This window comes from Eptatretus burgeri, chromosome 5 (genome assembly GCF_056783735.1).
Source record: "Eptatretus burgeri isolate ZD-2024b chromosome 5, Ebu_testis_v1, whole genome shotgun sequence".
Lineage (NCBI taxonomy): Eukaryota > Metazoa > Chordata > Myxini > Myxiniformes > Myxinidae > Eptatretus > Eptatretus burgeri.
In genome coordinates, this window is record NC_140965.1 from 35,914,365 (window position 1) to 35,940,729 (window position 26,365).

Below are 26,365 nucleotides of genomic sequence, written 5' to 3' on the forward strand. Positions count from 1 at the left end.
TTTCATTTTCGCCCCAAGGTCAAGGTCACAAGGTCACGAACTTAGAAAATTGCGAATTGTGTTTTTAGGGGGTAGCCGATTTCAATCTGCATCTTCTCCGAGGGGGTTTGTCGAATCTGGCAGGGGTTTCAGTATTTGGTTAGTACAATGGAACCTGCATAGCCCCACGGAGCTCGATTTTTCATTTTCGTCCCAAGGTCAAGGTCACAAGGTCACGAACTTAGAAAATTGCGAATTGTGATTTTAGGGGGTAGCCAATTTCAATCTGCATCTTCTCCTCGGGGCTTTGGCAAATCTGGCAGGGTTTTCGGTATTTGTTTAGCCAAATGGCACCTGCATAGCCCCACCGAGCTCGATTTTTCATTTTAGTCCCAAGGTCAAGGTCACAAGGTCAAGGTCATGAACTTTGAAAATTTCGAATTTTGACATAAAAATCAGACGACCGCCCAAACTTTGAGATCAAGGATGACAATATTTTTTATGCATAATCTTGAGGTCATTCCCCACCTAAAGTTTTGAAACCATTTTGCTCTATCTCGAACACCTTGCCCGTGGCGCCCCCTTCAAGTTTGTTTTTACGCTGATTTCATCAAAGTATGGATAATCCGAGGAGTGTGAAATGCCATATAGCCTATATGATGTTATATTGTTCCTGGAATGTTCCAGAGGAAGTTTTGCACCAAAGGTCATAATCCTTGACCTTTGACCTTTAAAGTTCACAAAGGTCAAACTTCCAAAGTTGTGGGAATCGAACTGGGTTTTCGACCTTCTTCGACGAACTAACTCCATTTAGCTATAGCACGTATCCTGTTTCCTTATTTTAATGTCCACAACATTGTTGTGGGACCTTTAAAGGTTATGCAAAGGTCAAATTTTTAAAGTTGTTGAATGAAACCGGGTTTTTGACATTTTGCAGCTAATAACCCGTCACTCGTACCACATCATGTTGATCATTTTTGTAACTTGGTCAAACATTATCACATTGTCTCATTCTTGACTTCTGAAACAATCTACATCGTCAAATACCGCTCGTGAACCATTGTCGTCTTCACACTTGTTATTATTATTATTATTATTATTATTATTATTATTATTATTATTATTATTATTACTACTACTGTAACAACCAGGATCATTCCCACATTCTTGTGAGAACAAATGAGTTTTTAATGCTGAGAAAGTTTTCCCCATAAATCTTTCATGAACAGGCTGATCGGGATTTACGTACCATTGAAGGTGGCAGGAATTTCTAATTGGTTCAAGGTGCCGGTGATAGCTCGCCTACTCTTCTCGAAAAACACCGTGGAATATTTAACACCTGCTAACCAATGATAGCAGGCAGGCCACCCAGCTTATCCTCCATGTGACGGGACGATGCCCTTTGTGACGATGCAACACCAAACACCCGGTATGTGAAGCACCAATCCGATGACAGTATGTATTTGTGTCGGGAATCGAACTCAGACTGGACGACTCAAAAATAAGTGTTCAACCTCTGCAGCATCCTGTGTGCACATTTATGGGCATCACTCATGAGTCATTATCCAGTTCAAACGAGTGTGGGGTTTGAATGTATAAATAATTCCTGGTACCGTGGTGAATCCCGTGTGTAAATTCGTTTCTGTCTCCATGCGTGGACTCGTATGTCGAATTTTTCATCCCTAACTGCTTTGAGCAATCAGTTTGGCGGATCTCTGCGGCTCTGGAGCCTTCACCATGACGAGCCAGCCGAGGGAATCCCCGTGACGCGTTAACCGGTGCAGGTGAACTCACCGCCAGGTGGCACTTTGAGTTTCCAATCGACCTCCATGCTTCGTGCCGGCACTTTTCGCATTCGACGGAATCGTCGTTTGGCACATCTAATGCCAATTAAGACCACTCACCATGCTGAGCCTCTGCACAACGAGCGATAATCGCTTCTGGCTGGGCGTGCGCGGTGATGCTCGACTCGGATGAGGAACCCACATCATGTCAGAGCGAATAACCCAACAGCTAGTGCGTGACGTCACATCGCCGGTATGACGGTTCGTGGAGACACCGATCGCTTTGCCTTTCAATGTACCTGTGATAATGTTATAACTTACGTAAGCACAACAACGTGCCGTACGGCACCTGAAAATAGTTTCAGTGACTTAATTATAATTTAACTGAGTCGAGTTTTAATAACATCCTTTAAGGTTTTAAATGCCGTGTGGAAGTGAATTCTAAGTGTCAAGACTGTGCATATATATATATATATATATATATATATATATATATATATATATATATATATATATATATATATATATATATATATATATATATATATATGACGAACAGGCTGATGCCCGCTTGCTCGTATATAGCAGTTGCAGGGGTATATATATATATATATATATTGGTCGAGTCTCGGAAGACTCGGACAGAAGGTGAGGCGCATGACCAGGTGTGGCGGAATAACGCACGTCTATCAGGGAAAGCGAGTGCGATGTGGTGCACGCAGACTGTAAAGCGTCGTTCCCTCGTCTCCCTCCATCCCTCACTTCCCCTCCCCGGCCTCCCGCCCTTCCAAACCGCCTACGCTCCCAGTGGAGGCAACCAAGGCGGTCCCGCCCGTTTGGCACCTCGAATCCACGTCGTACGACGTGAGTTTAAGGTGAGGGGAGTGGACGAGCGGAGGAATGGAATGAGAGCGCCAAGGAGTGGGTTACATACATATACATATATATACAAGTCCCAAACTTGCACTCTTCGTCTATGTCGTCTGAAGCTCTTCGAGGCGAAATGCGTGCCTAACGAGATGCCAACACCCACTACTTGAAGTCAGTAAGTACCAGTGTGACGTCTGTTTCACGAAATTCCATGTTTTATCATAAATGCGCGAAAACCGCGCGCTCCCTTGCACGTTCGTGCGATGCACAATGTCTTGGCAATATCACGATGTACTTGTGCAATCACTCATTTCTTCGTACGTACTTTATGTACGTTCAGGCGTTGATCTCAACATATATTATTTCAGGTTGATTATACATATATAGGCTCAACAGATGGAAATCTCGAAGCGAATTTATTCATCACCGCGTGGAACGTATAAATGCACAATCCGGTCACACGAAGCCAAACGCATTGAGCGCACCTGTCTGGCTCGTTGATGTGCAGAATTATAACGATGGACTTCACGCATTCCCACTCCCTCGAACCGTTACACCATCCACGTACAGTTTTTATAAAATAAAACACCCAGTTGTTCAGTTTCTCTTTCCATGCGTCGATTCGATGCAGATAGGCAGAAGTGCATGCAGTGACTCGATGAAAAATTAAAAACCAAGCTGTCCCCCCTAATGGTTCTGTTGCTTCAACGGGAGTAGTTGTGAAAAAGTCGAGTCAACTACCGCTTTAGGCGCACATCTCACAACAGCAGCAGCTGTCGAGCTAGAGGACCCATAGTTGATAAACAATTGATGTTCAACCAAGAGTGCCTCATGTGTGAGAGGTGGTTCCTTGTCGGTTTGGTTGGCAATTACCTTATACATAGATCATGTGTATTTGGAAGCAGTTGCAGGGGCCTGAATTAATTCAAACGCATACTTCTCGATTAAATACCATTCCCTGACGTACAATGCAGGACATAAAGTAGTGTTACATCTCAATAATTAAAAAAAAAAATTGTAAACATATAATTACGCTCGGAAATATAAAGTGAAGCAATCCTTCGAAATGCTGCTTGCACACCACACTCTCAAGCCTTGAATGTAACAACTAATCTCTCGACACACTGATGTTTCCAGTGTGAGCCTTCTGAACTTGCCTTTTTTTTTGCTCAGGTCTCCTGGTCCTGCAGCTCATCATACACCGACCAAAAGCTACCGATCCCTCGTCATCCGACATACCCATTTGCCATGGCGCGTGGTCGAGCGCCGAGGAAGCAGCAGAACAATGGGGAATCTGCGACAAAAGTTGAAGAGCACATCACGATCAACGTCGGAGGTTTCCGTCAACGCTTAGCTCCAGACACGCTGCTCCGCTTCCCTGAGACTCGCCTTGGTCGCTTGCTCGGTTGTCACACTGAAGAAGCCATTCTTGAATTATGCGACGACTATAACTTGGCGAGCCGTGAGTTCTATTTCGATCGACACCCAGGACTTTTCCGCCACGTTCTGAATTTCTACCGTACAGGTCGCTTGCATGTACTCGAGGAGTTGTGTGCATTTTCCTTTTCTCAGGAGATAGAGTACTGGGGTCTCCCTAATGTCTCAGTGGCATCTTGCTGCAGTTACCGTTACCTGGAAAGACTCGATGAGTTAGCTGAGGCAGCTTGCTCAAACGAAAGATCACAAGAAACACCACAACTTGTGACCAAGCAGCCACCGCAACAACAGTACCGCTGGTGTGCTCGACAACGGCAACATATCTGGGAGCTCCTAGAAAACCCTGGTGCATCTCTCTGGGCAAAGGCATACATGGTGGTGTCCCTGGGTGTGGTGTTGTGTTCCATCATCACAATGTGTGCACACAGTATGCTCAATGAAAAACGTGAACATGAAGAGCTTCAAGAAAGAGGTGGAGAGGAGGAAGACCCCATACTTGGTCTTGTGGAAGACTTGTGCATTGTGTGGTTCACCTTGGAGCTCCTGGCACGTCTACTCTCAGCACCCAACCTTCGAAAATTCTTGCTACAACCGCTCAATATTATTGACGGTGTGTCTGTGTTGCCATTCTATGTGACACTGCTGCTCAGTGGAGCAGACTTGGAGAATCTCGGGCGTGTTGTCCAGATCCTTCGGTTAATGCGCATCTTCCGCATCCTCAAGTTGGCACGGCACTCAACAGGGCTTCGTTCTCTCGGAAAAACTCTCACCCACAGCTTCCACGAGGTGCTCTTCTTTGGTTCTCATACTCTTTTATACACCTCCTTCGCTTTACAACATGCAATTCTTCCTCAATTCTTGTTTTTCCTTTTGTAATGTCGTTTGCATGTTGTGTTCTTAAAACATGTATTGCTGCTCTTATGAAAAGCATTTTCTGTATGTTTTAAAAAACAATGGCTTGGTGAATACATTCCTTTTAATTTGTAAGAGTGGTCCAAGACTTGCACATGGTGAAGCTTGCACATAAATCATGTGCAGGACATCATTAGTCCAAAGGGCAATGAATGGCTGGGGCAAGGTTGAAGGATGGGCAGCACCACTCACTTTCCCCAAGAAAGTTTCCCTCACTTTCCCCACAGGCACCTTGATGTACGAGGTGCCATCCACCCTCCAAGGACTTACGACCACCTCGCTATTTTCAGTCTCCTGGGGTGTGTTGTTTGGCATTATTTTTGCCATGGCATGGGGGGGGGTGTCGATGGTGTGGCTATGGACTTGTCTCTTCTTCTGCATGCCGTCCATAAAAAAGTGTGTTCACATCAACTTGAAGGAAATGAATACACAATGGACAACACAATTCCAAAAATTATTTTCTTAGTTGGAAAAGTTTTACTAAAAATAAGAAAAGTTTTCTTGAAACAGGAAAACCATGAGAAAATTCTTTTCTTATGGCTAGAAATTTCTTTATTTTTTTTAGTTGAAAAAGTTTTTCTTAAAATAGGAAAACCATGAGAAAATTATTTTCGTGTGGCTAGAAAATATTTCCTTTCTTAGTTCGAAAAGTTTGACTTAAAATAAGAAAAGATTTATTGAAACAGGAAAACCATGAGAAAATTATTTTCTTTCGGCTCAAAATTTCTCTTTTTCTTCGTTGGAAAAGTTTTTCTTGAAACAAGAAAACCATGAGAAAATTATTTTCTTGCGGTGAGAAAAGTTTTCTTTTCTTAGTTGGAAAAGTTTTACTAAAAATAGGAAGTTTTCTTATGGCTAAAAATTGTTTTTTTCTTAAAATAAGAAAACAATGAGAATTATTTTGTTAAGGCTCGAAATTTCTTTTTTGCTTAGTTGGAAAAGTTGTACTAAAATTTTGAAGTCTTCTTGAAACAGGAAAACCATGAGAAAATTATTTTCTTATGGCTAGAAAATTTTTCTTTTTTTAGTTGGAAAAGTTTGACTAAAAATAAGAAGTTTTCTTTTTGTTGTTGTACCAAGAAAAAAGTTGTCTTGTACCAAGCAAAATGTTGTTGGCAGTGTGCATATGGCATATCCAGTACATATTGGAATTGAACCTGCATTGAATGCATCATAAGCCATCGGTTCAAATTGAAATACTAACAGGCCAACCCAATATCATTTCTCGAATAAATAGAAAAGGATACACTCCTTTGCATTCACTTATTTGCAAGATTTCTTCAAAGTTGGCAGATTCATTATTTTCATACATTGTCTGTCAAGGCAATCACTCAAAAAAGCTGTGGCTGTCACAGATGGATAGAAAGTTTTTAGAAGAACTGCATCCTGGCATCGTCACATTTCTGATTAAATTTTGTTGTTTAAAATGAGAAAGATATGAAAATAAAAAAAAGATTAAAACTAGAACGGCACTCGGTAGAATGCATACCTCTGCCAGGCTGAACAGTTTGTTTTGTATCCCACTGATAGGCCGAATCTGCATGTGGACCTTAACCAAAGTCGAATCGGCTTGTTCTTGTCATGTACCCAAACCATCCACCAAGTTTTGTCATCGGTCTGTAACGTTTTGAAATATCATGCTATGTATAATTTTTGGCCCCATCTCTCAATGGTGAAGAATCACTGAAAAAATTCTCGCATCCGGATTCGGATCCAGATCTTCACCAAAATCGAATCAATTAGTCTGTCAAACACCATACCTGTCCACAAGATTTCATCTGATTCCCTCCATAACATTTTGAGATATCATGCTCACAGAGACAAACAGAGACAAACAGGGGTGAATACATAACCTCCATCCACATTCAGTGGCAGAGATAATAATGATCATAAGCAGTCACAAAGAAACATGTTCGTATGTTCGTTATGCAACCAGTCCAAGTCGAAAGCTATTCGGCGGCTTGACTTGTTTCGGGAAAAAATAATCTCCACTTGGATGCATTTTTGTAATCTTCCAAAATTTGGCAAACTTTTGAAGATTATGGAATTGATATTTTCCAAATATTTTTTTGTTTGAATGTCACAAAATAAAACATCACAAATGTGGAATTGGTTACCGTTCATAGTCAAATATGGTTGTTCACATGAAACGTACAAATTACCTGGTGCATTTGTTCATAACGGAGGAGCTGCTACCCAGATTGCAACCTCATTTGAAGACAACAAGCACTGTAACCTGATGTCAAGAAATGTCCAAGAGGACCAGACCACTTGCTACCTGCAGTTTAGGCAGGACTTTGTAATTTGTAAATGGTATCAGTAGTAACTCACATCCTCTTCACGAAAGACTCCATGGAATATTTAATGTCCACCAATGACTTGAACTGGAAGACAGGCTCCTCTGGATTGGCATCCTTCCGATGGACAGTGCACACATTGGTACATCGCCTTGCCTGTGAAACACCAGAGTGGCAGTTTATAGCTGGACTACGATTGAAACTCAGGCTCAACCACTCAGAGGGGAATTTCCATACTTCTAAGCTTCCTTCCAGCCCATAACAAATGTAAGCGACAAAAAAATGTCTCACTATCGTCAGTCCACCGAAGAAAATACATAATGCAGATGTAGAAAATGCCAATTCTGTTTGTTTACCCAGTTTAGCCTATAAAGTCTGTGGAGCATGTGCAGACTGTATAGCTTGTATATCCTGTGTCCTTGTCACCACGTCAAAATTGCAACACATTTCTATGCAAACACAACAACCATTTGTTATGCACTGCAGTGAAAACACAGGTATGAAAGGCCTCCACAATCCTCTATGACCAAGATATTCACAATAGTCCAAGTCTTTGACATTTTGACTTTTTTATTTTTATTTTTTTTTTTACATGGTCGAAAGCTTGTGGAGGAGTTGTGAGACAAATCTCACACACATGCACACAGATATATATTTATATATATATATATATATATATATATATATATATATATATATATATATATATATATATATATATATATATATATATATATATAAGACAACACCCAGACTTGGCTTTCACACAAATACAGCTGCTGAGATTGGGGAAGTGACATCACTTCCTGCAAGACTCTGGGTACTTGCATGACCTTGACCACTCTGGGTACTTTCATCTTAAGATGACCAGTCATTTAAAGATGACCAGTGAGGTCATCTTTATAGCATCACTTTTCTCTCACACAGCGGTGAAATCAAGGAGGAATTTCCTCCTCCCCATGGATGCCAACTTAAGGGTTAATTTTCGATGTTGTATCCTTTTAAAATGCTGAGTGTCAAGAAAGGTAGCAGCACGTACCATTTTATAAGTATTTGGTCTGACTCAGCCACGGTTTGAATCACCAACCTCCCAGATTCAGAGCGGACACTCCAACTATTATTCCACAAGTCTGATTAATTGTGAGGATTTCCTTGTCAGAACATTGAAAATACTCAATTTGAATAACCTTTTAAAAGAAACAATCACATTTAACAGTCTTACAGAATTGGTAGGCTTTTTGAAGTGGGAGGTTGGGGGATTGGGGTAGATTGGTCGAGGTGCATTTGAGAAAATGAAGGAAGCAGGCAGAGTAAAAATGGCAAAGTTGTACAAAAAACAGCAGAGTACAATCAAGCAGCGTCACTTTTTTATAATGAAGGCTCCAAGTAACGTACTATATAGTCCTCATCGAGGCCAGGCCTTAAATATATAAATTATATAATATATAAATATATTTTTTAATATATACTTAAATATATAAATAAATTCTATTAATAAAAGAACTGCATTGATAGCAATGTAAGGAAGAGAAAATAGTCTAAGAGTTTTTGAGGAAGTAAAAAAAACCTACATTTGAAAAGGGGAAGGTCATAAGTGTTTGGGAAGACGTGAGAAGGTAAAGAGTTCCAGAGTTTGGGAGTGGAGAGGAAGAAACAAACATAATGGCCGACCCTTGTGTTGCCAATGGCCACACAGTAATCATGTGATGTCGTGGCTTGTCAAGTATTTCTTCATCTTGCTAATGGTGGAGGTACACAAGCAGCAAGTTCTTGCGAGCAGAAACCGAAGTAATATCTGTAGGGGAGAGAGACTGAGACTGAAACTGACTCCGAGACTCCTATGCAGTGTAATTTGAGCGGGTCAGGTTTTGAGGTCACATTGGTAGTATAGAGTTGACAAGTTGAATAACTTTGGATTCAATTCTGTCCAGTAAGTATGTGGAGCTGGAACCTCCCCAGATGTGAGAGCACTACTCCCTACAAGGACGAATCGATCCTTTATATAGTTGGAGCAACTGTTCAGAGGAGAAAAAATAAAAAAATTAAAAAAAAAAACTTCGCCATCTGAACAGGACTCCTAATTTCTTTGAGGCAGACTTAACTATTTTCGTAATGTGTGGATTCCAGGATAAATTTGATGTTGGAGTGATACCTCGTAGGTTTATTGCATCACATGGTGTAATTGTTGAGCTTTCAAAGAAGAATGGAAAGTTGAGAGGAGTTTGAGAGAGATAGATAGATAGATAGATAGATAGATATAAATAAGAAGAAATTGAGTTTTTGAAGCATTACATTTGACCCACTGGGAGATCTTGTCCAAATCTGAATTTAAAGAGGTGGCTGTGATGAAACGAGATGTAGATCGAGTGATGGAAGATGGGCAGATGGGAAAGAAAATGGAGGAATGTAATGTTGAATCATCAGCATACGAGTGCATTTGGTTATTTGTGGAAGAAAGAAGGTCATTGATAAAAAGAAGGAAGAGTGCTGGGGACAGAACGGAACCCTGAGGTACACCGCTGTTGATAGCGAAGGGGGTCGATGTTGAACCATCAACAACTATGGAGATAGAGCGGTCGGAGAGAAAGCTCGATATGAGAGAGCAGAGTGAAGGAGGAAAGCCGAAAGAGAGAAACTTGGATATCAGACCCCGATGCCAAACTCTGTCAAAGGCTTTTGAGATATCAAGGGTGACAACAAAGGATTCCCCAAAGTCTCTCAAAGAAAAGACCCAAACATTCGTAATGCAAGAAAGGATATCACCTGTAGATCTTGCCTTGTGAAAGCCATATTGATGGTCAGGTAAGAAGACTGTGAGATTCAAGATGCTTGAGAAAATTATAATTGAGAAGACATTCAAATACTTTGGAAATAGTAGAAGTCAGAGCAATAGGGTGGTAGTTATAAGGGTTTGAACGATCACCCTTCTTTAAAATAGGCTGTACTAAGGGATGTTTCCAGGAAAGAGGAAAAGTTTGGGTTTTTAAACAAAAACAAAGCAAACGAGCAAGCACGGGTGCAAGTTCTGAAGCACATTCCTTCAAGACACGGGGAGGAATGCCATCTTGCCTGTAGGCCTTACTCATGTCGAGAGAGAGGAGTATTTTTTGACTGCATGAAAATTGATTACAGGGAGGGATATAGGATTGGTGAGGGGAGCATCAGAGGGAGATGGAATGTTAGTCATCCAGTATGGAGTTAGAGGAGAAAAGAGACCAAAAAAAAAAAAGAGTTGCTTTATCGGTCGGAGAGACGGCGAAAGTATCATCAGAACAGAAAAGCGGAGGAAATGTGAAGCTCCAGAAGTTGTTGGAGATACTTTTAGCTCAGGACCAGAAAGATCTATTTGTGGAAGAAGATGAGAGGTTGTCACATTTCTTTTGAATAAATGCTTCGCCTCATGAATAGCATGTTTGCAATGATTTCTGGCAGATAAGAAAGCTGCATGCGAGTCGGAGGAGGAAGAGTTTTTCCATGTTCGATAGACGACATTCCTTGCATGGCCGCAGAGCAGGAATTATTGAACCAAGAATTGGTCGGAGAGATAGATTTGAAAGAGAAAGGGATATAAGCCTCCATTCCTGCAACAATAACCTCAGCTATACGTTCAGCAGATATAGAGGCATCGCCCGAGGAGAGGAAGTAGTCTTTCCAGGGAAAGTCAGAAAATAAATTTTGTAAACCAGTCCAGTCAGCATTATTGAAATTCCAAAACTGGCGTTTCATCGGAGCAGTCGGAGGAGAAGTGGTGGTAAGTAAAGTGATGTTCACAAGATTGTGGTCAGAAGAACCAATTGGAGGTGAAATTGCTGTATTGCAATGGATTGGAGGTGAAGAACAAATCCAAAGGATTGGTAGTGTGGTCATGATGATCAGGGATATCTGAAGGGTGGGTGATAATTTGTTCCAAATCATTAAGAATGCTAAATGTAAAAGCTTCAACTCTTCCAACATCCATGTGGGAAGATTTCAGCTACTCCCTGTGGTGTACATTGAAGTCTCCGAAATAGATAAATTCTGCTTGAGGGTGTTTGGATGTCACGGCCTCATGGCAAGAATTAAGACAGTCAATGAAAGTTATAAAGTTTGTGGAATTGGCAGATCAGTAAGTGAAAGACAGAAAAATAGTGATGGTCAGGAGACAAGTCTTAAGCCAGATGACATCAAAGTTTGGAGATTCGAGGTCCACAAGGCGTACAGCAGGCTTGTTGATTTTGGAGTAGACACAGATTCCTCCTTTGAAGTGGAATCATTCGTGAAGGTTGTAGTTCGTAATTTAAAAATAATTAAGAACATCATGTGACAATTTGGTCTCTGAGAGAAGTTTGTTAGATGATGTTCAACAGAGGAAAGATTCGAAGAAAGACCATGAATGTTGGTGAAATTAATTGAAAAAGTCACGTTGGTTCAAAAGGCAAGAGCTTTGGGAGGGACCGATACTACTTTGGCTCACAAGGAGCTCCTCCACCCTTTGACAGGTTATGTTTTCAAACCTGCTGGGAGTCCATATCATCCACCCTCCCCACCTGAAAACCGAGTGGAGGAGACGGTTTAATCCGCCGACAACCCGACCATGAAACAGGTTAGTACAGGTTTACACGATACCTGTGGCAAGTCACAAATCGGATCTGGCCTGACCTGACAATAATCAGAAAGGCACATTCAGGAACACAGTTTCCATGCCACATTTTAGATAAATGCAAGTCAGTGGTTGGCCTAATTTGAACTGGACCTGCACTCGGTAGGGCACACACCTCCGCCAAGCTGAACAGTTTACATTTTGTATCCCGCTGATACAAGGCCGGATCTGCATCCCGACATGAACCAAAATCGAATTTTCGGCTTTTTCTTATCATCGAACCAACTCGTCCACCTAGTTTTTTTGATAACTCGTCCATAACTTTTTGAAATATCATACTGTTTTCGTCGCCCCCCCCCCTCTCCCCAATTTCTCAATGGTGAAGAATCACTTTAAAAATTCTCGTGTCTGGATCCGGATCCAGATCCTCACCAAAATCTAATAATTTCTTCCTTGTCACACACCCAACGTCCAACAGTTTTCGTCTGAATCCGTCCACAACTTTTTGAGATATCATGTTCACAGACAAACAGACAGACAAATAAAAGAAGAAAGTAGTGCAGAGCACAACACGTGTGAAATCCCGAAAAGAAAACAATTTTTGCCTTAAAAATAATTGGTGGTTGATTTTAGTGACCTGATATGCAAATCCTCTTCAAATTTTATGTAAATGGAATAAAAATTGAGGATTTTAGAAATTGGACTTAAATTGTTGACCTTTGGTCTATGTTGACCTCAAAAATAATTGGTGGTTGAAGTCACTGACCTGATGTATAAATCTTCTTCCTATTTCAAGTCAATCAGATGAAAATTGACATTTAAAAAAATAAATTTGGCCCATTTTGACCAGTTGTACAAAAACCAGTTTTAGCTTCCTTTCCCTCAAAACCAACTTTGATTCCTTGTAACCAGCTCTTCCCTGAACATCGGCCTCTGTAGAGCAAAGGTTTAATAATAAAAAAAAAACTCCATGTCTCGGCTCGATTTCCAGCTTTTGGAAACCTTGCATCCATTCTTGTTTGGTATTAATCCAGTGTGATGATTAAACCCTCTTCGGACCTGATTCCTTCCACATTTCCAAGCAGTATGAAGTGAATGCATCCAGTAACTAATTTTGCTCCCCATACACAATCATGACGTGATTTTTAACTGTGTGCCTGACGTTTAACTTTACCATTTTGATGACGATTCAAATTTTTACAGAACAGCCTCTCAACCCAGTGAGCAAAAGCTTCTGCATCCCTGTAAGCTAACCTTCAGAATATCAGAGCAGGTGTCACATCGAAAGGACATACAAGGAAACTTAGGCACAGGAGGAGGCATTTTGTGCTATCATGCCTGTTATATATCCATACCAGCCTGGTGTTGGCTTAACAGTTAAGGTGGCTGGCTTAAGATCTTATGGTCTTGAGTTCAAGCCCCTATCGGCCATTGAAATACATTGAATTAACACCTGGTGGGGTTGACTCACCCTGTCATCCTTTTGCGGTCAGCAAAATGAGTACCAATGTATTGGTAAGAGAGGACACTGCATCATCAGCACAGCCGTGCCCCCAGAAAATAATGCAACCATCAGCCACAGGTTGCTCACAAAAGCTAGCTATATCCACACCCCAGCAATCCAACACAGCTAACCTCAAGGAGAGAATTTTTGCTATAGTACCAGCACACAATGGCCTACTCTTTTCAAAAGATGGCATGAGATTTAATTTACTCAGCTCAAACGTAGGAGCAACAGCCAGCTTCCGAAGCTTTCTCTGTCATCCTCATGTCCCCTTACACTGCTTGCTATGTCAGTGTGGTTTCTGTATGGGCAGCAGCTCCTAAAGTCTAAAAAAAAATCACGCACTTATGTATGTCATGCGTCATCACGTGTGAGTGGCCATCATCAGCAATGAAGGGCAACCATAACAAATAATTATGTTAACCTTTCACATCTATCATTTATCTGTTTCAAGACCCTCAGACCTCAATATATGTTTATAAAACAGTAATTCTTAACCTGGGGGAAATTTTCGGATTTCAGGGGGGAAATTACTTTTTAGGTTGAACAATTTTCAAACTATTTATTGCGTTGAATACTTCATCCGAATACGCTTCCCAAGCGATGAAAAATTAGCGGAACAAAAATGAATGCTGATTTTTGGAATGCTAATGTTAAAATAATATGACTTAATAAATTGTGTTTTGTGTATCAATATTTTTGGGTACAAGAAATTGTGTCAATATTTTAATGAAAATATTTATTGGAAGAATTTTTAAAATAAATTTTAGTTTTTTTAATTAATTTAGTGTTGATAATGTGGTGGGGGGAAAATATTATTATTCAGCAATTTCAAAGGGGGAAACACTAAAACGGTTAAGAATCCCTGTTCCAAAAGGAGGAACAAATTGCTGCAAAGGCACTTTTCACCTTTGTTTAATACAATAGATAACTAGAACAACACCTGGTAGAATGCATGCCTCTGCCAGGTTGAACAGTTTAAGTTTTGTATCCCACTGATAGGCCAGATCCTGATCCGGACTTGAGGCAAAATCGAATCGACTTGTTCTCATCACCTACCCAAGTATTCCAACAAGTTTTGTCATGACTCGTCCACAACTTTTTGAAATATCATGCAATGTATCATTTTTGGCCCCATCTCTCAATGCTGAAGAATCACTTTAAAAAAATTAAAATTCTCACATCGGATCTTCACCAAAATCGAATCAATTCTTCCTTGCCACACCCAACCTGTCCACCGAGTTTCGTCCGAATCCGTCCATAGCTATTTGAGATATCATGATCGCAGACAAGAGTGAAGACATAACCTCCATCCACTTTCGGTGGCAGAGGTAATAAAACTTGAAGGGTACTCTTCGACATGGTGACGTCGCCAGATGTGCCTCGGCCCACATTATTGCATCATTATACATACTTGTACCAAGTTTGATTTAAATCCCTGAACCCATATTCAAAACATTAAATAAACCAATGTCACCCACAGGTTGACCCGTATCTTGCCAAAATGTGACCACGTGTGACTTCTTTAAGGTCACACTGAGGTGAACAGAGCTGCTATCCACCAGGAGCGACTCCTTGAGGAATATCTGCCTACGAGAGATTCCGATGAGAATCGTTCTACAGAGTAACCATGAAAAATATGCTTTTGCCTCATAACGTCACCAAATGACGTCATAATGTCTCAAGCTTGACATATCTAGAAAGCACTCATCGAGCTGTTCAATTTGAGGTACTATACGATATGGTTCCTAAAACTTGAAAATTTGACCTTGGGGTCAAATATGTTTGACCTGAGGCGCAAACCATGACGGTCAAGGCCAACCGCCACCAAAAATTAATCAGCTGAGCGCCAGACCATGAACTATATTCACATGAAGTTTGAAGGCGATCTGATCAAAATTACTCAAAAAATAAGGGTTTCGTCGACTCCCCTGATTTGCGACAAAGTGACTTTGACCTTGACCTTCAAAATTTTATGCGCTGAAAGGGACCTCTATAGGCCTCTGATATGCGAAGTTACAAAAATTTCCAATGATAACTGTTCTCTGCAGAGTGATTTATACGTGATTACAGACCAAAAAAAAAAACAAAAAAACATGAAGGTCAAGGCCAATCGCCACCAAAAATTAATCAGCTGAGCGCCAGACAATGAACTATATTCCCATGAAGTTTGAAGACGATCCGATCAAAATTACTCAAAAATAAGGGTTTCGTCGACTCCCCTGATTTGCGACAAAGTGACCTTGACCTTTGACCTTGACCTTCAAAATTTTGTGCACTGAAAGGGACCTCTATAGGCCTCTGATATTCGAAGTTACAAACATTTCCGATGATAACTGTGCTCTGCAGAATTTTTTATACGTGATTACAGACAAACAAAAAAAAAATACAAGCTGACTTACATATCTTGCAAAACTTCGTTTTGGCAAGATAATAATTCTGGTTGCCAGACCATGCATCCGATCAGGTTGGATTCTAAAAGGTATATTCCCCATGTCGATGGGATCATAATTGCGAATTTTCACGTCAATTGATGAAGTGGTTCAAGAGAAATATTTTTTAAAAGATTTTCATTCAATCCAATATGGCTGCCAGACCATGTGACCTATTAATTATTCCTGAACACCCTGGTATCCACAAGTCTTGGGGAACATGTTTGCAAAGTTTTCCCTCAATCTGTCAAGCTATTCTGGAGAAGAGGATTTTTAAAGGTTTATTCTTCAAAAAACATCATAGCTGCCATACCATGTGACCTATGATGTCATTGGTTGAGAACTTTTTGTTCCTCATGGATTGGTGGTCATACCTGTAAAATTTCACCTCGATCTGTTCAGCGGTTTTGGAGAAGATTTTTGAAAGTTTTTTTTTTGTTGTTGAAATAAAATATGGCTGCCATGGTCATTAACCCCCCTCCCGACCCCCAATACAATTTATCCCAAGACGACCTTCGGATAATCGGATAAAGCATTCCTGATCGGATAAAGCATTCCACGTACGCAATTATGACATCATAACGAAGCCACCTATTAGATTATCAAAAAAAATCACTTATTTCCCATGGAGAGTACTTGAAATGTGCGGTTTCAATTTTTTTCCATGGAGTGGTTTTGGAGATCGAGGTCCAAAGTTTTTCCTTTTTTTTTCAACATGGCTGCCACACCTTGTGACCTATGACGTCATAATTATAATTCAGACATTTTACAGGAGTCGTCACACCTATGGTGAAAATTTTGTTGCAGAGAAAACAGAGAAAATTAGCATGGATGGATGTACGTATGAACATATGGACGTACAGACCGAGAAACCATTATGCCTCTGGCGACTTCATCTGCGGAGGCATAAAAACACAATACTTGCAAAAACTTTTTGTTTTTTTTTAATTAGTTACCCAGTTGGTGCAACTGCTTTACTCCCACTGTTAATGCTTCCACGCCAATTTATATGGTGAAATGTATTACAGTTCCACATCGATCCCAACTGAAATCAAGTGTGACGTTATCATTCTTTATGTCAATAGCAGGACATTCCCATCGATGAATGTGATTAATGGAGCTGTTTTCACATGTTGACGCTCAAAATGCAGTGAAGCATGAGATAATGGGCACACCATAAATCAATATTATGGAACAATATAAAAAGGAAATAAAATGTAATTTTTGTTCCACAAGAGATGCAATCAAGATAACACGAGATGAGAGAAGCACATTTACAAGAGAATGCAATCTAATAATATATTTGGTACCAGAGCACTTGGGAAATTATTCAGTGGACAAATAGATGGAGGGTAATTGAGCAAGCAACCCTTAATTCATTTTTCTTGTTTCATTTAATGATGCACACCTGGCTTCACAAGGAAGCCAAGAGGTATGTGCACTCACCTTTGAGCTCTCTAGCCTGGGTCTAAATCTTGACCCAGCTATAAACTGTCACCTTGCTGTTTCTCATGTGGGATGTGACATCAGTGGGTGCGGAGGATACTAAGATAGAGGACTCATCTGCCACCTCTGATCGTTCGTTGGTGATCGTCAAACATCCCACGATGTCTTTCGCCAAACTCGACGAGTTATCGCCGGTACCCTGGCCAAGTTCCAAATTCCCGCCTTAACTACAGGGAGAATTATATTATCAGCAGCATAGCCACCTCCCAGCAATGATGGAAACCCACAGCCATGTGTTGCATATAAAATAACAGAATAGTTCAAAGGCAGAAAGCGATCACGTGGCCAACGAGTGTATGCTGATTGGCTGAAATTATCTAAATTGTAAAACCTCTTACCCAATACATGATACTAAGTTTGACTCTAATCCATCGAAATGTGTCTTTGCAAGTTAGAGAACATAGAAATGAAGAAGACATCTACAGCCGTTATAGCCCAATGAGTTGGAAAGTTAATAGGTTGTGTTGGCCTTGATGTATCACAAAAAAGATTCAGCATTTACATTATGGATGTCATAGGTAATCGCCACACCTGACAAGCCTGAAAAGTAATAGCGAAAGCGATGTGAAATAAAAATGCAGTTTTGGGTGGTAGTTTGTTTTTCAACAAAATCTCCATTTCTACAAAGAAACAGCATGCCATTTCATTGCCACTTGGAGGATGAGAGAAAGTCATAAATATAACCACAAATGATAATATAACCACAAATAGACAAACAAACTAGAAACCCTGTTTAGAAGGTGTAAACAAACTGGGTTTGCTTATTTATATTCCCATCTGAACCTTGCCTCTTGGCACAGGGAAACCAGATTCTCCTGCACATCATATATGTACAAGCTCGTCCATGAGCCCGATATCGATGTAGAATGAAATAAAAACCATGATGTCTGCTGTTCTGCAGACAAAGGGCTGCTTTACTCCAAGATCATTTAGTGTTAATATTTCCATCAAAGTGTGAACAACCAAGGATTAACCATCTGGAACATTAGAGTAAAGAGGTGTTTCTGAAAAGCAATAACATCACAAGAACAATAACAGCAGAAAAGTTTTTGAAAATCCCATTATTAGAGCTCACAATTGTTCGTTCAGGGTTAGAGAGAAAATGGTGTTCTGATGGAAGTGTTGATATTCTAATGCTGGGGAAAGATATTATGTATGAACAGGGGAAAGAGTAGGACAGCTGGGAGAAAGAAGCTTTTGGAGGTTTGAATTTACAGCTAAAGAGCAGTTTTCTGATGGTTCTCAGAGGATTGATTAATGCTTGGGCGAACCCTAATATCAGGTAGTCTGGCTCCTGGGCAATTTAGGTGATTCTGAAAATTTCCAGATGCAATTACTGCTCAGGTACGTTGACAATTCAGCTGACGTGCAATGTAACGTCACTGGCATGCAAAACGTTTTGTTAGTTTCAGATACTAATCCGACCACTAATCCTGGATGAGTGTGATGTGCAGGATAACGTTCACAGGTGACAATGAATAACCTCGAGGTCCTGACATGTTGTGTTGCGAAGGTTTGCCTTTTGATGCTGTTCCTTTCTGTGGGAATCTTCATCTTCTCTGTGCTCATTTACTCTGCGGAGAGTGGCGAGGACGAGGCAGGCCTCATCAGCATCCCAATCTGTTGGTGGTGGGCCACCATAACAATGACGACTGTTGGCTATGGAGACACGCATCCAGTCACAGCATCAGGAAAAATTCTGGCCACTGTTTGCATCCTCTGTGGCATCCTTGGGGTATCACTGCCAATTACAATAATCTTCAACAAATTTTCAAAGTACTATCAAGAACAGCAGGCCATGGACCTGTCCAATCGCTGTCAACCACGACCTGACACTCCTGCAGGTGAGCTGCAAGCAATATGCAAAGATTGATTGGCTTACTAAACGACTTTAAATCATTTTTGGTAATTTGTAGTGTTGAATGTGGCACATTGCTGTTGAAATTACCAATTAGTTGTAAGCAACATGTAAGTTGAGCGAGCATGAACAGTGATAATGTTTTGTTTCAATGGCTTAGAACACTTTTGCTGCCATGAAGAGATAACTGAAACATAGAGAGAAGAGGAAGACAGAATCATAAATAAATTATATCAAATGCTTGTGAAAAATATTTTGATGCAGGATGGATTTGCAGATAGAAGGTCACTCAAACAATTGAACATTCAAACACTTTTTCTCAGAACGTGTGGTATGAGAGATAGCCAGTAGTCCAGTGGATATGTAAATGTATCGTGCCCTTTATGATAAAACCATGAAACTTGATAAACTTGTGCTATACATCATGGGGTTCTCCCACCCCGAAATCGCCCCCAAGGATTGTACCGTAATGATAAAATCATATGACTTCAGATGACCACCGTGACCGCTAGATGATCTGCGCACCTCTTTGTCTGCATGTTGTTATACGTCTGCATGAATGACGATGCAGACATGTTCACACCAACTGTACTCTTTGGCCACTGCTTCAGTCATTATATTGCACCTGGATTAAATGAGACAGGATACCTCTGGAATAGGGAGTTCCTTCTTGACTGCAGTGTCCACAGGTACAAGTGTGTAGCTGTCTAGCAGCCTGGTGACTTTCTTGCCTGACATGCTGAGAGATACACCCATTTGATCAGTCCCAAGGTTCTTCGTGTCAAAGAGCTGAAACAATGAGATGCCTGTCTTATGGAAGGTTGGATCCCTGTGGACTTGTTGCGCTGTTGAGTTGCAGTAAGCGTTGTCCACGACTGATTTCGTGAACACGCCAATATTGGGCGAGGGCATGCAGACTATTCTAATGCCCTTGAAGTGACTAATGGCTGAGTTACCTTGGTCAGTAGACACGCCGAGCACACGGTCATATAAGACGGCCAATCCCAGCCTGTGGAGTGTGTTGACTAAATATTTTGATGTCGTCTTTGGGATACCAAAGTATCGAGGAAAAGCGACAGTGGTGTCTCCCACTGCTGGGTGTGACTGATGTCCAAAGATGTTTGCTGGTATGATACACCAACATCAGCAACAACAACAAGCCTGGCTGTGTAACAAGTCGTTTGTTTGATTCTTGATGTTTCTCCCACACAAGACCATCGTGATGAGGATCAGCAGTGAGTGAGCCACAAACTTTGTTTCACAGTCTTCTCTGAACGAACCATTGAAAAGTAAGCATTTACTTCTCAACATGTCCTTGCATACCATGTTTGCAGCAGAGTGAGAATCACAGCGTCACTTTCATCTTCGAGTTGGCACATTCTTCAAACAAATCTTCTGACCTTCGTATAAGCCACGAGTAGCACATCACGACCCTTACGACATACTTCTAACTCAGGAAAGTAGCTACGAATGTTTTTTTTTTTTTTAATCTAGCATGAACAGCAGAGGAGTCATCTCCAAGCTGGTCAACTACATCAGTGTAAATTTTCTTCAGTTCACATAGTTAAAATGGGGTAACCTCCATCCACAAGAACAGCATGTATGGATGAAATAAGTTTAGCAACTGCAGTGGTGTGGGCAGTGTTTGTGCAGCTGTCATCTTATGATGTTTTGGATCTGTTTTCATGTCTGTTGTATAACGACACCTGTCATTGGACGTGGTATTTTGCCACCATTGCACTAAGGTCTCCTTCAATGAGCTTTTCTGGCAGTTGCCCATTCTGGAGATTGAAAGTGCATTGTCTCACACGAGTGTCAAGGTCAAACATTGAGTCTTCACCGAGAGGTTTTCCAATGGTTGCAATCTTGTGAAAAAAGAAACACTTATAAATGGCATCATCAGTCCACAACACCTTCTGACAGGTGAATCTTCCCTTCACATCAGAAGAAGCACTTTCACCACCGACACACTTTTACCATATGCCTGCATGTTTATGTTCCATTTTGTTGAATTGAAGATTGCAACTTTTGTGAAATTTTGCTCTCCTGTGTAAGAAGGCTGGCTCAAATCTGTCACCTTTGTCCACCCAACTCAACTTCAGCTTTACCAGCAAGCAACCAACGTCATTGAATGCTGCTAAAGTTTCAGTGATTGACTGATAGACAGTTCCTTGAAACCCATCTGTGCGGTAAGCTGGGTATGGAAGTTTTAAATGGTCTATCCTCTTGATAAAAGAAGCGCTTTGTTCCAGTCCAGAGATGTAGTGCCATTTGATGAGCTGACCCTGTCATTGCCTTGCACCACTTTGTAAGACTTATTAATGGTGATCACTTCTGGATTAGAGAGAACCATAACAATCTGAAAAAAGCCAAAAGCCTGTTAGTTCCTGAGCTATGTAAGCTCAAATAACAATGTAAATGCTTTTGATGAAATTTTTTATCCAAGAAAATACATTTGACATACACACTAACAGTGATTTATTTGGTAACATCCACCAAAATGTCACAAAAGCCAACATTTGGGAAGACATTGACCACTGAGTTGGTCTCCCTTGCAGCCACATAATAAAAAGTATAGTGCACAGAACAATTTAAATACTTTGAATAAAATTGCCATCCATGAAAACCTAGATTTTCATACCTTAAAAGATATCTCCCCATACAATACAGTGTGTATTTGTGTACTTGTCTGTCCCCCTTCTTAAACAAAATAAAGACCAATTATTGCACCATAGTCCCAAGAAGGAAGCCAGACACAACAATGCACGCATGCCCCCCCCCCCAACACACGCACACACACACACACACACACACACACACACACACACACACACACACACACACACACACACACACACACACACACTAGGTACTGGTAAGTACTTACAAAAGCTATTATATTTGAAGTTATAACCTTAACTCATGAGCAATGGACTGATTTCCCAACTGCTTGGATCATCAGCTGGGTACCGTTTTTCATCGAGGTTTCGAACCTTTCAGCCCAGAACCTCTCCGAACCGTGGATCCACAACCCTGGTCGAAGGTCCACATCAGTGGATTACTCGGCATCAATGGACCGACAACCTCAAAGTTGTGTCCAGACAGTCAGTCAACACAGCAATGCAATATTCTTATGCAAACTTATTTCAAGTGTTACTACATTTGAATAACTTTAATCATACACCACTTTATATGATAATATATTAAGCGATAAACACTTTACCTTGTAGACATGTCCATTACACCGCACCTCCATCTAGCCATAGACTCAAACTGTCATTAATAACCAATTTTAACATGCTGCACTGTGTAACCTAGCAACCACCAACAAATTATTTTAATGCTTATTTACAATGTATTTTATAAATAAAATTAATCAATTAATTTATTTAATCAATTGTATTTATTTATATTTTTTAAATCTCAATACCTCCTTTATTTAATACATGTATAACTAGAAGGGCACTCTGTGGAGCGCATACCTCCGCCATGCAACAATGCCTGATCCACGAGAACATATCCGGTCCAATAAATTTTTGAAATATCATGCGATATATCGTTTTTGGCCCGATCTCTCAATGGTGAAGAATCACTTACAAAAGTAAATAATTCTCATATCCGGATTCGGATCTTCACCAAAATTGAAGCAATTCTTCCTTTTCACACACGCAACATGTCTACCAAGTTTCGTCTGAATCCGTCTACAACTTTTCGAGATATCGTGCTACATATCGTTTTTGGCCCTATCTCTCAAAGGTCAAGAATCACTTTAAAAATTCTCGTAGCTAGATCCGGACCTTCACCAAAATCTAATCAGTTCATCGTTGTCGCACACCCAACCTATCCACAAAATTTCATCTGAATCCGTCCACAACTTTTTGAGATATCCTGCACACAGACAGACAGAAAGGGGTGAAAACATAACCTCCTTCCACCTTTGGTGGTGGAGGTATGTATATGTATATATATATATATATATATATATATATATATATATATATATATATATATATATATATATATATATATTTAACAAATCATATCAATTAAAGAATTTACCTCACTAAAATAATTAATTTATTATTAGCCACGTCGCATTGTGAACGCTGGCTCTCAGAGAGCTCCGTGTTGTCCTTGTTGTTGTTGTTGTTGTTGTTCTACTGATGAAGACAAAACCTTTAGGACGCAGCTCTTGGACACATTTGTCCTTGTTATTATATCAAATGCATTGCAATGGAAACATGATTACATGAAAACCAAACTTAAATAAAAGGTGACGATGGAGTCTGAAGTCATTCTCACAAGACCTGATCAAACAATCAGCTAAATATCCTTTGTTTAACGTGATGGAAAAAAACATTCTCAGCACGTTCCATAAAATTATCCTTTACTGAACAAATTCTTGCAAATCTAAGTAGCTGAGATGAAATGACATTGTAACCCATTTTGATTAGTACATTGCTACCTGGAAAGGTGTACAAGACTATTGGAAAACTGAAATCATCAACTTTATGATACACACTTGAACTGAAACCATTCTGTTCAACTCTAACCAACACATCCAGATATGGAGCAACTGTGCAATCATTAGCACTCCTGTTTGCAATCAGGCTATCTGGATAATATCTTGTGAAGCTGCCTATCAAAAACAACAGAGTTTACCACACAAATATCATCTATATAACGACATGTATGACATAATATTTCAGCTAATCCTCATTTTTTTTCTCCTTCATCAGTTTCTGCATCAATGAAAATTCATAGAAAATATGAAAAATGTCCACTAGTCGGGGGTTGCCTTTCTCACCCATGGGAACACCCTTAACCTGTTGAAACATTATCCCACAAAACGACACAAAGTATAAAATAAATTAAACGGCATCCTTAAATTTCTGCTTTTCAAAACAATTCTGAAAACTTGAGTATTTCTTTTTAGAAAAAAATGCTATATCAAACCTGACACATAAAAACTTATTAAAAGAGTTTAAAAAAAACCTTGTCAATCACTTTGAAGAATAAATCCATCACTTGTACTAAATCCACATTTTTATATAAAGTTGAAAAATCAAAAACTTCCACCGACTTGATATTGAGGCATCTAAATCCTATCTCAGAAATCGAAAGTAGAATTAATGCTCCAGAAAGTACCAATACCAGAATTCTTCTCACTTGCTGAACAATATTTCCTGAAATGTTCCCAAACAACTTGTAAGTCTGAGTTAACTATAACCTATAACTGTTTGGTAGAAGACTGCCTGGCACCTGCTATAAACCTATACTTGTACGGGTTCTTATGAAGCTTAGGGATCCAGAAAAACCAAGGAATACAAAGATTTACCTCTTAACATTTAATACCGAAATTATGAACTAAAACTTCCTGATGCTCAAAAATAATATCTTGGAGCGACTTATGACAAGGAACATATGTGCTATTTCCTTCACTAGTGAAAGTAACCATATCGATGCTTACTCACTTAATAAAACCTCCACATAAAACTTTCTACAAACCACAGCAAAATAATTAGCAGCCTTATCCACTGGAACTATTATGTAGCTATCATGGAGATCCCGAATGTCTTTACAAACACTTGGCTTGTTCAACACTGGTTTAGACCGACCCAGTGAAAGCAAGCCTCGACGACTAAAAAAACCTAATCCTATTATCCAGGACTTCCATAACTCTGTTAAACCATGCATTAAAACTGTTTACAGAAATAATTAAACTTGGTGCACATTTTCTTAACAAAATTAGAGACAGAATCCACAATTGAAGACCTACTGCAGCTCCAAGGTTGAGTTACTCATTCCCTATATTTAGCCCCCATTTTCATCAGATCCCGAATATCACAATTACTAATTACATTCAAATCCCCAGAAACGACGTGTCCACAAGGATTATATAAAAAAAAAAGGTGAAGATGAACATGCACAGTCAGTCTCCAAAATGTCCTTTACTATATCTACACTAAGAATTTAAAGAAATTTTCCATAATTTAATAAGGATTGTCCTATGATCTTAGTGAAATTGAAGTACACCTTCAATGGGGTTCGGTCCCAAACTTTATCTGGTAATAAACTATCGACACTAGTATTCCTAAAAATACAATAAAGATGAAGCCTATCTACCTGCTTGCTGGAAAAAAAATCACAAACGATGATCTCATGGACCCTATCAACTTTGAGAGTAGACTTCTTTACCAGAGCTCAACAACAAAAAGCTTTGATAAAAAACGAGCACATGTCATATGAACCTTCTTGCGAATATTAGCTCAGCCTTGTTTGGAACATTACTTCAGAAGAACATAATAATCATGAAAAACTTTTCCATCAAAAAAACATTGAAGTTCATCAATTATCTCTGAAATTTCCATTTTTGGAGCTATACACACCGGACGATGCCCATGACCTCCAGGTTTCCTTCTGATTGGATTAGAAAAATACTTGTTGCCGAAAACATTATCTTGAGAAACTGACCAAGTACCTTGTACCTTGTCATTAAGGCCCAAAGGATAGATCACACATAGTGTCCTGAACCCAAAGTCCTCTTTGCGTCCTTGCTCAACATTACACTCCTCTTTATGATCAAAATCATTAACATTAACCGAGTCTATAATTTGAATAGAACAATTTCTAAAAGCATGTCCAACTTCATTGAAATTATTATATAAATATGTCTTCATACCAGACAATACAGCAGACCTATGTCCATTCAAACATTGATGTAAACATTGAGAAGTTTTACCAACATATTGCAATCCACACTCTCCACGAGTTAAGAAGGATTTTAAAGGCCAATCTTTTAACACGACTGTGTTCACTTCGGTCTATTTTCAGGATGAAAAAAGTTGAAAAACATTTTCCATAAAAAGAGTAATTACGTCTCTTTTTTGGAAAGGTAGTCGGTGATTTGCAACCAAGCCTCACTGACAGTGTACAGAAGCGTTTAAAAAAATAACAATAAATACAAGGCACAGGGAGGTAAATTCACTGCACATGATAGGCAACATGCGTAGAGTAAAACGAGTGTTCATTTATGTCTGTAAGATGTCTAATAAACAAAGACGATATAAGCACACCGGTTTCTAGGGCGAGACTTCAGTCTTTGGCACACTCACGAGGCTGAACAATCGAAATGAAACGTCCCAGAAGATAAAGAAATTAGGGTCACATTTATGTCATGTTTTAAAATAATGCATTTTCTTGCAAA

The 26,365-nt window shown here is 39.8% G+C and overlaps 1 protein-coding gene across 6 annotated transcripts in view; it reads left to right on the forward strand.

The window, feature by feature from the left end:
• The first annotated feature begins 1,775 nt into the window (after positions 1–1,775).
• LOC147026227 (delayed-rectifier potassium channel regulatory subunit KCNS3-like) overlaps positions 1,776–26,365 on the forward strand; it is a 44,258-nt gene continuing 19,668 nt past the window's right edge. The window contains exons 1-3 of one of the 6 annotated variants that reach the window (XM_085881432.1): positions 1,776–2,024; positions 3,807–4,856; positions 18,814–19,144. In XM_085881432.1, coding sequence (XP_085737558.1) covers positions 2,019–2,024; positions 3,807–4,856; positions 18,814–19,144 — 1,387 coding nt within the window. In that variant the 5' untranslated portion in view covers positions 1,776–2,018. Of the gene's footprint in view, positions 2,085–2,421; positions 2,809–3,806; positions 4,857–18,813; positions 19,145–26,365 lie in introns of those variants that run through there. The other 5 variants (XM_085881431.1, XM_085881430.1, XM_085881429.1 and 2 more) reach the window with 5 other exon arrangements.